The sequence below is a fragment of the Equus caballus genome, chromosome X (assembly GCF_041296265.1).
Source record: "Equus caballus isolate H_3958 breed thoroughbred chromosome X, TB-T2T, whole genome shotgun sequence".
In the NCBI taxonomy this organism is placed as follows: Eukaryota; Metazoa; Chordata; class Mammalia; order Perissodactyla; family Equidae; genus Equus; species Equus caballus.
This window is the reverse complement of record NC_091715.1, coordinates 128415602-128429585: the sequence shown is the minus strand read 5'-3', so window position 1 is coordinate 128429585 and position 13984 is coordinate 128415602. Positions and strand designations below refer to the sequence as shown.

Here is a 13984-nt window from a genome sequence, read left to right as displayed (position 1 = left end):
TAGTACATATGAAGTGGGAGCTCTTTGTGGTTTTGATTTGCATTTCCCTAATGACTAATGATGTTCAACATCTTTTCTTGTGTTTATTGGCCATCTGTATATCTTCTTTGGAGAAATGTCTATTCATAAAGTCCTTTGCCCATATTTTAATTGAGTTGTTTGTCTTTTTATAGCTGAGTTATAGGAGCTCTTTATGTATTCTGGATTAAACTCATCAGATATGATTTACAAATATTTTTTCTCATTTTATAGGTTGTCTTTTCACTTCTTATTAATGTCCTTTCATGCACATTATCTATTTTTTTCTTTTGTTGCTAATGCTTTTGGTGCTATATCCATTGTCAAATCCAAGGTCATAAAGATTTACCCCTGTTTTTTCCCTAAGAGTTTAATGGTTTTAACTCTTAATATTTAGCTCATTGGTCCATTTTGAGTTAATTTTTATATACGGTGTGAGGTAGGAGTCCAACTTCATTACTTTGCACGTGGATATTCAGTTGCCCCAGCACAACTTGTTGAAAACATTAGGTTTTTCACAATTACAAATAACAGGACAGTAAACATCCTTTTCAACCTGTCCCATATTTTTCCCTAAGAAAAATTCCTCGAAGAGTTGCTGTATCAAAAGATGTGCACATTTTGAAGGCTTTTGATACATACCACCAAACTTGCTCCAGAAAGGACATTAGGAATCCATCACAGTAATTTCAGATACCACTTTCCCAACACTTTCAACAGCCTCATATATTATTAAAAAAATTTAAATCTCTGCTAATCACTGTGGCATGGGAATGTATTCCAAAGCAAGTTTAAGGGAGTTTTAGCTGAACTTCCCTTGACAGCCCCAACATGCTAGCCTCAGCACCCTCCTTTCCAAAGGCTTCACGTTTATGAAAAGATTATCCAAGAATAAGACTCGATGTAAACCACTGCAGAGTTTAATATAAGTCTAGTTAAGGAAGTAAACTAAACCCTTCCTCTCAGAATAAAACTAGAAATGGAAAGTATAATTAGGTTCCTCTGCTGGATAATGTAATTTCAAAATATTTCCTTCCTCAGCACAAAGTCACAAATGAGCTGTTTACAACTTTCAAGTGTGTCCTTCTCATTTCTGTTTGACAGAGAGTTACCAAGCACAGGAACCATGCCAAGAAATCAACTAAAGCGAAGTTAGACAGTTGTTTGTAAAGCCATATAATAATTGTTGAGGGAAAAGAAAAAGCTATTTTGCTGTGGTCTGCTCCTTAGTACCAGTTGAGCACTTCCAAATGTGTATTGGGAGAGGTTTTATAGTTGATGTCGCTTTTGGTCCTGTCTCCTTTGCTTCTCTGAAACAAACATACCAAGTATATCTTTATTTTGTTTTGCCTCAAGCTGTAGTTACAGTAGAAAGAAAATTTTATGGTGAGTGCTTTGTCAGTGGGAACTTGTTATTAATATGGAAATCCTAAGAGGATCATTTATCCACACAAAGTAAGAAACCAGGGGGAAATTAGCTTTCTACATTTCATCATAAATCATGCATAATTCATAGAAGAGAGGAAACTATTGATGAGGCTGAACAAAATGAGTTTCTTGTTGCCAGAAAGAATCAAAATATTAGGTATAAAGCTGTCTAATTTCCTAAATATTTTCTTAAAGCCTTCTGAAGTTTAATGCCATCATGACTTTCACTGTCATGCTAGCAAAGATGAAGGCAGATGTTTTTACAGAACCAATAAAATTTTAAGAGGCAGAAGCGACCTTATAAATATCTTGTCCAATTCTGTTTTATAGATTGGAAATCTGAAACCCAGAGACGTGAAGTGACCTGCCCAAAGTCATACCGAGCCAGTGACAGAGGTGGAGCTACAAGTCAGGTCTCTTGACTCCTGTACTCACTAATAATGTAGTCTGGTCACTCCCCTAAAAGGTTGATATGCACAATTATGTTACCAATTTACTTTGCTGTCAAGTAATGCCACCAGATCTCCAATTTCATACATATAGCTTGTTGGTCAATTGATAGGATTCAGTTAATAACCGCATTAATTGAATGCATTTCTTCTGAGAGACCATGGTCATTAAGTCTCCCACTATTAAGAAAGTTGAGCAAGTTTCCAAGATTCCTATATGATGTTTGACTCTCTCTACCTATGTATTATAGATATTCGTGAAACTCAATCTTATTTGCTCTTGGGTTAAGAACCACATTTTGAAGAATCTGTGAGATATCATGGAATTTAAGAGAAACAAAGCTACCTTTTTGCCAGAGTATTTATTGTTCTCTGGCCTTTTCTAAATGCACCATTTCAACTACCTGACAGTGAAATTTACCTGGATGATAGATTTTTCAAGCTCAACTTTTAAGATCTAAAATATTTAAAAACACTTCAGGCAAATTGTAATTAATTTTCTCCATAGATATCCAAAGTACCACACATGCATTTTCAGCATGGATATTTATATATGGTTGCTTCTAGGTGAATTTTAAAAATTCATTTAGGTGATGAGATTAAATATATCCTGTAGTGGGAGTATTGATAATTCAAGGAGCAGGGACAAAGATTAATGCAGAATTAGAATCTTAACTCATGTGCTTTTAATAGCTCATTTGATTTGCTTCAATTCTCAAGAGCCAATGAAACAGGCCCCCTAGATACAAATTCTAACCCCATCCCCTCTTTTCAATATAAAAGCTTTCTAATAGTGAGAGTTGTTCAACAGTAGAATGAACTGTCGTGTGAAGGAGTCAGTTCATTACTACAAGATTTCAAACTAAGGCTAAAAGACAATCTGTCTGGAGTTCTTCAAAAGGATTCCTGCATTGAAAGGTAGATTAAAAGACTTCTAAAATCTTTTAAGTTCTAAGATTCTGATTCCAATATTGTCTTTCTCTCCTACTTTTATAATACAGAGATCCTTTCATATGTGTATCTGTAGTCATATTATCTTAGAATGCCTTGCATCATTATTATTTTCGTACTTATGCTATGCGCTTGAAGATAAGGATGGTACCTCACCCATCTTCATATATCCTATAATTTTTTTCTTAAGGGTTGAGTAGACTCCATGCATTTTTCTTTTTAAAGATTGGCACCTGAGCTAACAATTGTTGCCAATCTTCTTTTTTTTTTTTTTCTGCTTTTTCTCCCCAAATCCCCCCAGTATATAGTTGTATATCTTTTTTTAGTTGTGGGTCCTTCTAGTTGTGGCATGTGGGACACCACCTCAACATGGCCTGACAAGTGGTGTCATGTCCGCGCCCAGGATCCAAACCAGCAAAACCCTGGGCTGCCAAAGCAGAGCTCGTGAACCTAACCACTCGGCCACAGGGCCGGCCTCTATCCTACAATTTAAGTACAGTTTCCTGTACACAGAAAGCATTCATTAGATACTTATTGAATATACTTGAAATTACAAGCTTGATTGGTTGATTTAGTCATTATAAATTTTAAGAACCATATTTGTTTTCCTGATTGAGAATCTAACTTATTACTGCAGTGAGCTTCATGTTAGGATGAATTTGGAGTGCTGCTCTTTTATAAGGTTACAAGTAAAACAGGAATATTTGATTGAACATGAACATATATTTAAGACTTAAAAATGATGCTTTAAAGGGGCTGGCCCCGTGGCCGAGTGGTTAAGTTCGCGCGCTCCGCTGCAGGCGGCCCAGTGTTTCGTTGGTTCGAATCCTGGGCGCGGACATGGCACTGCTCATCAGACCACGCTGAGGCAGCATCCCGCATGCCACAACTAGAAGAACCCACAACGAAGAATATACAACTATGTACCGGGGGGCTTTGGGGAGAAAAAGGAAAAAAATAAAATCTTAAAAAAAAAAAAATGATGCTTTAAAAACATTTGAAAAACATATTTCCTCCTTCATTTATCCTTTTATTGACAATGTGAAAACTAGCATATATATACCGGTACATACATATGTAATATATTTATAAATAAGCATATTTATAATATTTATTATCTATTTTTAATATATATTTAAATATTTAAATATATATTTTATATAATATATGTATTTATAATATATAAGAGGAAGACATACCAACACTTATATACAATATGGTCACCTCCTGTTCTCACAATTTTTTAAGATGGGCTATAAAATAGATGATTTAAAAAACTAGTTTAGGGCCGGCCCCATGGCTGAGTGGTTAAGCTCATGCACTCTGCTTTGGCAGCCCAGGGTTTCACCAGTTCGGATCCCGGGCGCAGCCCTAGCACTGCTCATCAAACCATGCTGAGGTGGCATCCCACACGGCACAACCAGAAGGACCTACAACTAGAATATACAACTATGTACTGGGGGGCTTTGGGGAGAAGAAGAAGAAAAAAGAAGATTGGCAACAGATGTTGGCTCAGGGGCAATCTTAAAAAAATAATATAAAACAAAATTTTTAAAAAACTAATTTAATAAAAATGAAAGGAGCAAAGTAAAAATTCCAAAGTTATCCTGCTGTGTGGGTTGAATTGCGTCCCTAAAAAGGTAAAGTTGATGTCCTAACCCCCGGTACCTATGAATGTGACCATATTTGGAAATAGAGTCTTTGCAGATGTAATCAAGTTAAGATGCAGTCATACCAGATTATGGTGGGCCCCAAATCCAATGATTGGTGTCTTTATAAGAAGGCCATGTGAAAACACAGGGACACAGGGAGAACCCCGTGTGATGACAGAGATAGAGATGAGTCATACATCTACAAGGCAAGGATTTCCGGAGCCACCAGAAGCTAGGAGAGAGACGTGAGGAGATTCTCCCTGAGAGCCTCCAGAGGGAACCAACTCTGCGGATACCTTAATCTTGGACTTCTAGCCTCCAGAACTGTGTGATAACCCAGTTCTATTGCTTTAGGCTACTGAGTTTGTGGTGCTTTGTTATGGCAGCCTAAGGAAACTAATACATGTTCTGCACAATGGAAAACTGACATGACAATTCCTTGGCACGTGTAGGATGACAAAATACAGCCTTACCATAATTTTTAAAAGTCAACCACAAAATATCATGTAAGAGTTAGAACTGCTTTAGTCTGAAAATCAATAAATGGAAAATCATTTAAGAAATGGATCTTCCCAATACACAAGCTGGAAAAGCAACAGAATGGAAAACTAACTACAAAATCCTTAATTATGAGCATATCATAGTGAGTTTTGACATCCTAGGGTACAACTAAAACAAGAAAAACTAATTGAATAGAGTGAAAGAAATTGTCTGAGTTGAGAAAAGTATACCGAGATAGTCAAGATTACCAAGATTTATTGATAAAAGTTCCTTATACAACTGAGTAATAGTCTCACACCCATTGTTCGCTTTCTCTGTCCTTAGTCTTTGCCCTTGAACATTCTGCAAAACTTTTTGTTTTGCTAAAGAGTCAAAAGTGCATGATGACCTTTTTGTCTGGCAATGATCTACAATTTCAGCAAGGAACATCACTGCAATCACACCTCATTCCATGAGGGCCCCCTTATATGTTCACAATTGGTCCACTAAAGGTCTGGCAAGTAAAAAAGCTGAGTAACAAAGGTAATATTGATTGTTTACTTGTCCTTAGCCAGTCTGTAGCATCCTGTCCCAGCTTCGGGAGACCATCATGATCCCAATCATCTCATAAATACTCAGTTTCATTTATTGATAGGTGAACAGAGTCTCCTCCCACATATATGTCCATTCTAATCAATTCTACAGGGGACATTGTCCAAAAGTTCTTGGTGTCACAGTCTTTTTCCCATGTGGGGCATTCTGATTATTTCCCATGACATGGAAAAACGTTTTATAAATATTGTAGGCAACCATTCCTATTTCATTAGGTGAGGAAATTTAAACCAATTCTCAACTTCACTTCATGAGGATACATTTTTATTTTTCAAATTGCTAATATGACCCCCAATTACTTAAAGCACTTACTATAGATTTAAAATCCTTAACACGTGATTTTTCTTATTGAAAAAAAACCCCTTAAGACTTTTGAATAGAAAATTGGGGTTTAAACAGTTATAGCCCTTAGGGAACAACTAGAAGCACATGATTCTTGCAGAAAAACCCAAGCATATTAAGCCTCTATTTAATCAAATCAGTAGTCGTGATGACGAATAAAAGGTAATTCATAGAAATGTAGACCACAACTTATCGACATTGTCTTTTTTCCACACTTAATTAGAATACAAAATTAATCAGGGATAATCAGGTTAAGCACAAATTGAGTGAATTTTCCTGCTACTCAATTAGCTTTTATTCATCTTGCTTCCCCTACCTGTCCCTTCCCAACAAATTAAACATTCAAGGATTCATGTGCAAAATAGGCAATCCTTGGATCAGTATGGTATAACTAGCTTAGTTTTAAAAACAGCTTTTGATAGCTAATTTTTCCCTATCAAGTAGAAACTAGTAATTACTGAAAATATTATTAAAAACTAGCATGGGCATTCAGCACATAATAAAAAGTCATTTTACCTGTTGATTAATGGAACAATTATATTTGATCAGAACTTATAATTTTATCTATTTATTCCCATAAATAAATAGAGCTCAATTATTTTTTTAAAAGTCAAGTTGTTTCTATACATTAGCAGCTTGAAGATGAATGACTGTGTCTTCAACATAGCTCTTATTTGGAAAATACCTTTGAAAATATTACTACATTGCTTTTAAGGGCATACGCAAGAATTAAACATGCAAGTTTTGTAGATAAACAGAATTTTAGGAAATTAAGGAAAAAAGATATATAGGAAATAATCTAAATTATACCATACAATTCTGTTGTTGCTCCAACGTGTGTGTGTGTGTATGTGTGTGGTGTATGAAAGAGAGACAGAGAGCATGTGTGTTCTGCCATTGGTGAGAAAGTCTTGGGATGGGTGAATCACTTAGTTGAAAGTACATCAACTAGAATAAATGGAGAACCAGAATCAGAAGGCGACACAGGAGAGTTTGTGACAGTGCTGATTTTAGCTAGTGAATTACAAGAAGATCCTGCATTGCCGTTGTTCCCATCAAGAGCATCCGAAGATAGACTAGGAGAGGAACATGTAACCAACTGATAACAGAATTAAAGAGATCTCTGTGAACTCTGCTTCGTCTACAAATGAACGCAAAATATGTGAAGCAAAGAACTGGCACTCGTTACAAGAGCAGTTTCACCAGAACAGTAAAACAAAACCAACAGTAGCAATAAATAGAAATCCACTCACTGTATTTCCCATTTTGATCATTAAAACATGCTTTCTTGGCACTCTTTTTCAATAATACGCTCAGCCTAACACAGCACACAAAAAGCCAAGGTAGAAAAGATGGGAAGAAGATGACTTTTTTCCAAGTTTGCACTTGTACGTATTTCGCTATTACCTCTTAATCTAATGCCAAAACCCTACTTCTAAGAACGTATCCACCCTATATTAATGTCACACATAAATGTTAGTGAGAAGAACTAAGGTTAATAGTATTCATTTGGGAGATTAATTTTATAACTTCTAAAAATATTTAATAATATACCCTACTTCTGAATATATACAATACCCAAAGTAGACTTAAAAAACAAGTGAAAATGGTCAATAAATGTTTAAAACCTCATGCTAATACTCACCAGGCATTCATATCAGACACCTGGTTAGTATCAGAAGGAAGCACGTCGGTTGGGCCTTGGAAAAATCTCTTTGGCTGATCTTCAAATGCCATTTCAGCTATGAGAAAAAAGCAGACCAAGGTAGATATGTTTTATGTAACACATTTATTATGCTTTTAATTGCAAAACTAAGACTTGTTCATTGCAGTTAATTTATAAAATACAAAAAAAATGCAAAGGAAAAATTTTTATACCACCATTATCCAACATAACTACTTTTCAGTAATTCCTGAATGTTTGTGTATATATATGATTGTTTTTAAACAAAATTGGATTTGTACTGTATATAATATCGATATGTAATCTACTTTTTGTTTTTAATGGTTATAATTCTCATATTATTAATCAAATTCTACAACATGATTTTCTATAGCTATGTAGTAAGGCTGCACCATAATTTAATCGCATTCCTTATTTTAAACCTTTTGGTTGTTTCTATCTGTATTTTGCCAAGCCTATACAATGAACTAAATAGATCAATTCTTTTATAACATACAAGGAACAAAAAATAAATATATTTTTACAGATTTAGAAGAAATATCTAATCTCAAAAAACTGCATTGCTACAATCTTCACCTCGAAGTAAATGTTAAAATCTGCACAATGTTACACATTCATGTGATAATTATATCTGGATGCGAGAAACACCCATAACTTGGGTGTTCAAGCCCATAACTTCTGGAGTGGAATATATTTGAATAATAAAACACTAAGGCCACCTACTCATTAAAAAATATCCCTAGAAGCAGAGATTCCACAGACCTTCCTTAGGAGTATAACCAGGGTTCATAAAGCTCCAAAGAGGTCTGGGTATCCTATGCCATGCCAGACCACACTTACACAGTTATGGAAAAGCTACTCATCTCTCCTTTTTGGTCTAAATTTAAAAGAAGACAAATCAAAACAAATTCATCATAGAAGAAGATTGGAATTTTCTTTGCAAACCATTATTACTTGTAAAACGGTATTTACGTTGCCCAGTTCCTGCAGATTTCTCAGAATTCCCACTTGAGGCCTTATCTGCTCTTGCTTACTCCGAATGGAAGTAACTGCTGCTTACCACCATAAAATATGCCTTCATATGCTCGGAGACGCTAATGTTTATCTCACACTCTCCTCTGCTTTACAGAGTCCTCATTCTTTCTTGTTTCTCCCCCCCAGGACCCCCTTTTGGTTTTTCATACCATCGTTCCCTACACTTCACTTGTATTAGTGAGCTCCAAATAGGCCACAGTTTGCTGTTTCAAATAAATATTCATATTCTAAAATATATAAATAAAATTTAATTTCTGTTTAATCTGTTACTGCATCTGAAAGGCCAGATGAATTTTGACTAAATTTGTATAGGCTATGTTTGGGAGGGTTTGACTTAAAATATAGACTATATGGTATATATAGAAACCGCTTCGCAGTTCCTAGGGACACCTCAAAGAAATGAGGCCGTCATCGTCCAGAGCAGCTGCAAACTAGGAGCAAGAGACTTGTGTGAGACATGCCATGTCCACCAAGACGCTTGGCAGAAACCAAGTCTATTATGTTAAAATTGAAATATAAAAGCAATTTTTTAAATCATAAATTCTAAGAAAATTCCAGGCACTTTCAATGTCATAAAACACTTCATGTATAAATGCCTTAAAAGGAGAATTATTTTAATTTAGTAAAACACTAGCTTCAATTTAAGCACATTTTATTTTAAATACGCAAATGACCCAAATTTCTAACAGTTCTTAAACTGTTAATATATTTGAATGTCTTTTCAACAGCAGCCAAACTTCACAGCACAGGCAAAAGAGCCCTAAGCTAGGTCATCGATCCATTGTCATAAAACAAGGTGCTTAGTTTGGAAAAGAGTATTTTCCAGAATTGATCTAACCTTAGTCTTAGAATATAGGATGTACATGTTGAATTAGGTATGCTGTTAGGAATATTACCATTAATCAACCCAAAATACATGGAACATTGGAATACATTTCAATTTCTTTCCCTAGAGTTTTGCTCTCCTCCTTTTCCTTCGCCTCCCCTCCTCCCTCCTTTTCTTCTTCTCTTTCCCATCTTAATGGATTTTTCACAAATACACATTATTAAAGTTGAATATCCTTTCCTATTTATCCTTTTTTCCTCCCTATTAGAGTTAAACTTTGTACTAAGCCTATAATTCAGTAGTGGTATTAACAAAAATGGAAGAAGAAGATAGCTTAGTGAGGCAGCATTGAGAAATGGGATCCAGGACTGTGGGAGTTTAAGAAAAGCACTTTTGTTCTTTCCACTGCCCTTTTATTACTGAGTAGGTGGGTCATTTTCCATATACTTAACCGAAAGTAACCCTCATAAAGAAATGAAACATCAAAGAACATACATCTTAGCATATATCTTTAGTGTTGTAAGTGGATCTAGTTTGTTTCAACTTCTTCATACGATATCAGTGTGTCCGTGCGGCAGGGGGGCAGGGAGGGCAGGGGCTGAGATTCAGCAGAATATTTGATGACTGACTCTGTGCATTTGTTCATTCCCCACCTTGTTTCAGAAAGTATTTAAGGCAGCTAGCTTGGTGAATTATACTTATACAATGAAAATCATAATAGTTGACTAAACCGAAATTAAATTTCTCAATTCACATTTATGTAGCACATTATAACTTTCAGAATGTCTTTACACATAGTTTCGTTTGAGTAAAACAAAAGGCCTCAATAACTTACCAAATACATTTTAAATAAATAAATCCTTTAAAAATGAATTTTATATAACATTTGATTTTATATGATATTTTATAAAAATAATTCAAAGTGATATTTATTTCTGCTGGTAGATAAAAATACCTTTTCTTTTTAATGGTCCAAGAATACTTGGTGTAATAGTGTTGGTGGGGCTTTGACTTCTTCTTCTAAAATGAAATTATGACAATCATTACAAGAAAATATTTGAACATAATGAGCTACGACTATTTCATTATAACATATCTAAGGACATACACTTTAAAAGAGGACTCTGTGTAGTACCCCACAGCACATTATTTTATTGCTTTTCTCTAAATATGAGTAAAAACGGAAGCCCCGAGGACAGCAGACTGTCTTGTAATTTATAAGGATTCAGGATTTTCCCAAGTTGTGGGGGAAAAGCTAGAGGGACCTGCAGTTCTCACTGTGACTTGCCTCGAATCAAAATGAGAATCATGGGTGAGCGAGTGGGGGCAGTTGTTTTAAGCTTCAAGAGTTAGCTCTGATCCTCACCAACAAGCTCAGTCAGAGGAAGACCATATTCAAAGAAGGTTAATGAGTTACTGATTCTTCATATGTTCATGTTCTCAAATGTTCTCGGTCACTTTATTCTTTTCGATATACAAAATGACGAACCAAAACAATGACATTTAATTTAGCTAAAAAGACATTGCTTCTTTGGTTGTCACAGAACCTGGAACTATAATTTCTTTTCAGTTTCTACTATTCTTATTTTCTAAGCAATTTGGGATTTTCATACAATATAAACTTACATTGTAAATTCTTCCATAGGATTAGCAACAGGAGCCAGAGGTGAACCGGTGCAACTCATACAAGTTTGCGATGACGTAGAAGAACACAGCTAAAACCAAATTGGAACAGAGGTTTTAAAACGACCACTTTTCTCTGAAAGCAGATCAGTGGTTTCCGAGGGTGCGTGGGGTTTGGGGGAAAGGAGATGGAGTGCAACAGATCATGAGGAAATTTAGAGTGTGGGAACTGTTCCATATCTTGATTGTGGATACAGTTACAGGATTGTACACAATTATCAAAATTAATCAAATCATATACTTAAAAGTTGGTGACTTCTGTTATATGTAAATAATAGTTTAAGAAATGAAAAGGACGGCAAAACTGTCATTTAGAATCAGATGTCCTATAGGAAAACATATCCCCCAAGAGATCTGGGTGGACAAACCTTAATGTTTCATAAATATTTCAAGGGACACAGACTTTTAGGCACTCGTTTCTTACCTGCTCAATCCCCATAGGGGGAGAAGCTGCTGGGGATAAATCAAAGCACTTTGGAGAAGCTGGCTTCTCTAGGTTGCTGTCACTCTGTGTAAGCAGAAAACAGTGTACAATTACAGCACCAACTGCTTACCTATCAAATATTTAGGGAGATAGCTGTTACATGGGGAAGGGCATCCTTACTGAGTTAGCCGTTGTCCACGCTGCGGAGCTCTCATCATCCTGAAACAAGCAGAGAACCAAAGATTCACTTCAATGAGCAAAGGCACCCTTTGCCCTTTGGGAAGGAGAGCTACATGGCAGTTGAGGGGCTTCCCTAGTCTCCAAAAAGACCTAGAATGTGAGCACTCAATATCGAGCAATCCTGACTATATACATAGAGCCTAAATTGAAATTTTGCTCTTTGGGTTTAACCTGTGCTTGATTATTGAAAACTATAACACTATGTCCAGGAAAGAATAAAAAAGGATTTGGTTAGAACTAAGATACAAATGGAACAGCAAAAATAACTACAGCTATGAAAAATGTTTACAGATTTTACGTAGACAAAATGAGTACTGCATAATTCAGGATTTTAAAATGCGCTCTTTTCCTTTCCAGGTAAAGTTATGTTACATGCTCCCTTCCTCCTCCTAACGCACTCGCATATTCACTCACTCGGTCATTCACTCACGCCAACACCTAAAGCAATTAGAATCGGGTCAGTCAAGGGAATCCAAAGCATCTACAAATTGTATTAGCGTCAAAACATGAAAAGTGACAGGATCCAGCGGTTATCTACTCAGTCTCCAGGACCTACTCCTAAATCAGGGGTAGATGGCCATCTAAGGCACTCAGGGCCCAAAGGAAAATAAGACGTCACTGCTTCTGCTGATGACCCATTTCCTTATGTAATAATTCCCAAATCTGAAAATTGACATCTAACCAGAATCTCTTCTACTCAAATTTCAGCTCAATTCTTATTCTGTCATTATCTGAGACATCCATGGAAAAGAACCCTAAACATCATTCAACTACCACAACTAAGTAATCATAACGTGTACAGAGACATTAAAAGATGTTAGCAAGGGCTGTAACTAAGTTCCAAATATGTTTAAATTAAAGGTTGTATGTTAAAATGTTAGTGGGAGTATATGTGTTACAGGCATAAAAATGTAGTATTTTCCCAGTAAATCTACTGTCATTGGTTTAAAACTCTAATACATAGTTAATAAATTATGTAGAAGGGAGTGAAATCATTTATTATTTTGTCATCTAAGCGATTTAACTAGTACAACTGAACTTTCGTAAGGCCGACTAGGACAGAGAGGAAGCTGGTACACAATGATGGTTTGGTATCAGACAACTATTTACTTTGAACCCCACTTTCAAACAATGCTAGTTATTTTGATGGGTAAATCATAAACTTTCCTAAGAGCAATCAGAAATTATTTATGCAGCACATGTAATTTTAGTTTCAAATGAGAGCTTAGATTTCTAGAAATTACAGCAAAACTAGGTAGCACCAACACTGAAAATCAGTAACAATCTCAAGTTTTCTACAAAATTGAGTGTTAATACCATACCAGGTTCGAATTTTCTTTCCAAGGTTGACCTATCTGTATTGCGGTTTGTACCTCCCTATAAAAGAAAAGACATCAGTACTGCAGTTGCCTGTCTAAAGGAAAAGATGTGACTGAATATACAAATGATAGAATAGAAACTCAAAGTACAGTACTCACCATGTACGCATTGCTTCTCTATTTATTAAATCCATGCCTTCCTCCTGAAAGGTGAGAACATGAGAATGAACTGAATACAAGTTCCTATGGTTTTAAAAAGTGATTTCATTTGGCTGCACCTTTAGTAGTATTCCCCGAGCTATAGAAGGGCTAGAGTATAAACGAATTTCTAACAAGTGTCTGGTTCTCTTCATTTCATTGTTGCACCTACCATACCAACAGTACATCCAATATGCAGGAACTGATTAGATGAAAAACTTTGTACATTTCTTCATTCAAAAGAGAAAACATCAAACATTCAATATTATACTATTTCTCCTACCATTAATACTATGATATTAATAAATAGTACTCACAGTTCAATACAAACTAAATGTCTATCAGTGTGGGTTTGCTTAAGTAAATAATGGTACTAGGGCCGGCCCTGTGGCTGAGTGGTTAAGTTCATACGCTCCACTTCAGTGGCCCAGGGTTCGCTGGTTCAGATCCTGGGCTTGGATCTATGCACTGCTCATCAAGCCACGCTGTGGTGGCATCCCACATAGAGGAGCTAGAATGGCTTGCAACTAGAATACACAACTATGTACTGAGGCTTTGGGGAGAAAAAAAAATATTAAAAAAATAATAATGGTACAAGCATGATTTAAATCCAGTCATTGACATTGAAAAACATGTATTACAT

At 35.7% G+C, this 13984-nt stretch overlaps 1 protein-coding gene across 6 annotated transcripts in view; it reads right to left on the bottom strand.

The window, feature by feature from the left end:
• The window catches only part of PABIR3 (PABIR family member 3), a 77603-nt gene that overhangs the window by 36488 nt on the left and 27131 nt on the right, over window positions 1-13984 (bottom strand). For all 6 annotated transcript variants that reach the window (XM_005614514.4, XM_014729197.3, XM_005614515.4 and 3 more), the window contains exons 4-10: window positions 13303-13346; window positions 13147-13201; window positions 11765-11803; window positions 11585-11668; window positions 11104-11192; window positions 10433-10497; window positions 7578-7674 (exon numbers count right to left, since the gene is read on the bottom strand). In XM_005614514.4, the coding sequence (XP_005614571.1) occupies window positions 7578-7674; window positions 10433-10497; window positions 11104-11192; window positions 11585-11668; window positions 11765-11803; window positions 13147-13201; window positions 13303-13346 (473 nt within the window). The remainder of the gene's footprint in view (window positions 1-7577; window positions 7675-10432; window positions 10498-11103; window positions 11193-11584; window positions 11669-11764; window positions 11804-13146; window positions 13202-13302; window positions 13347-13984) is intronic.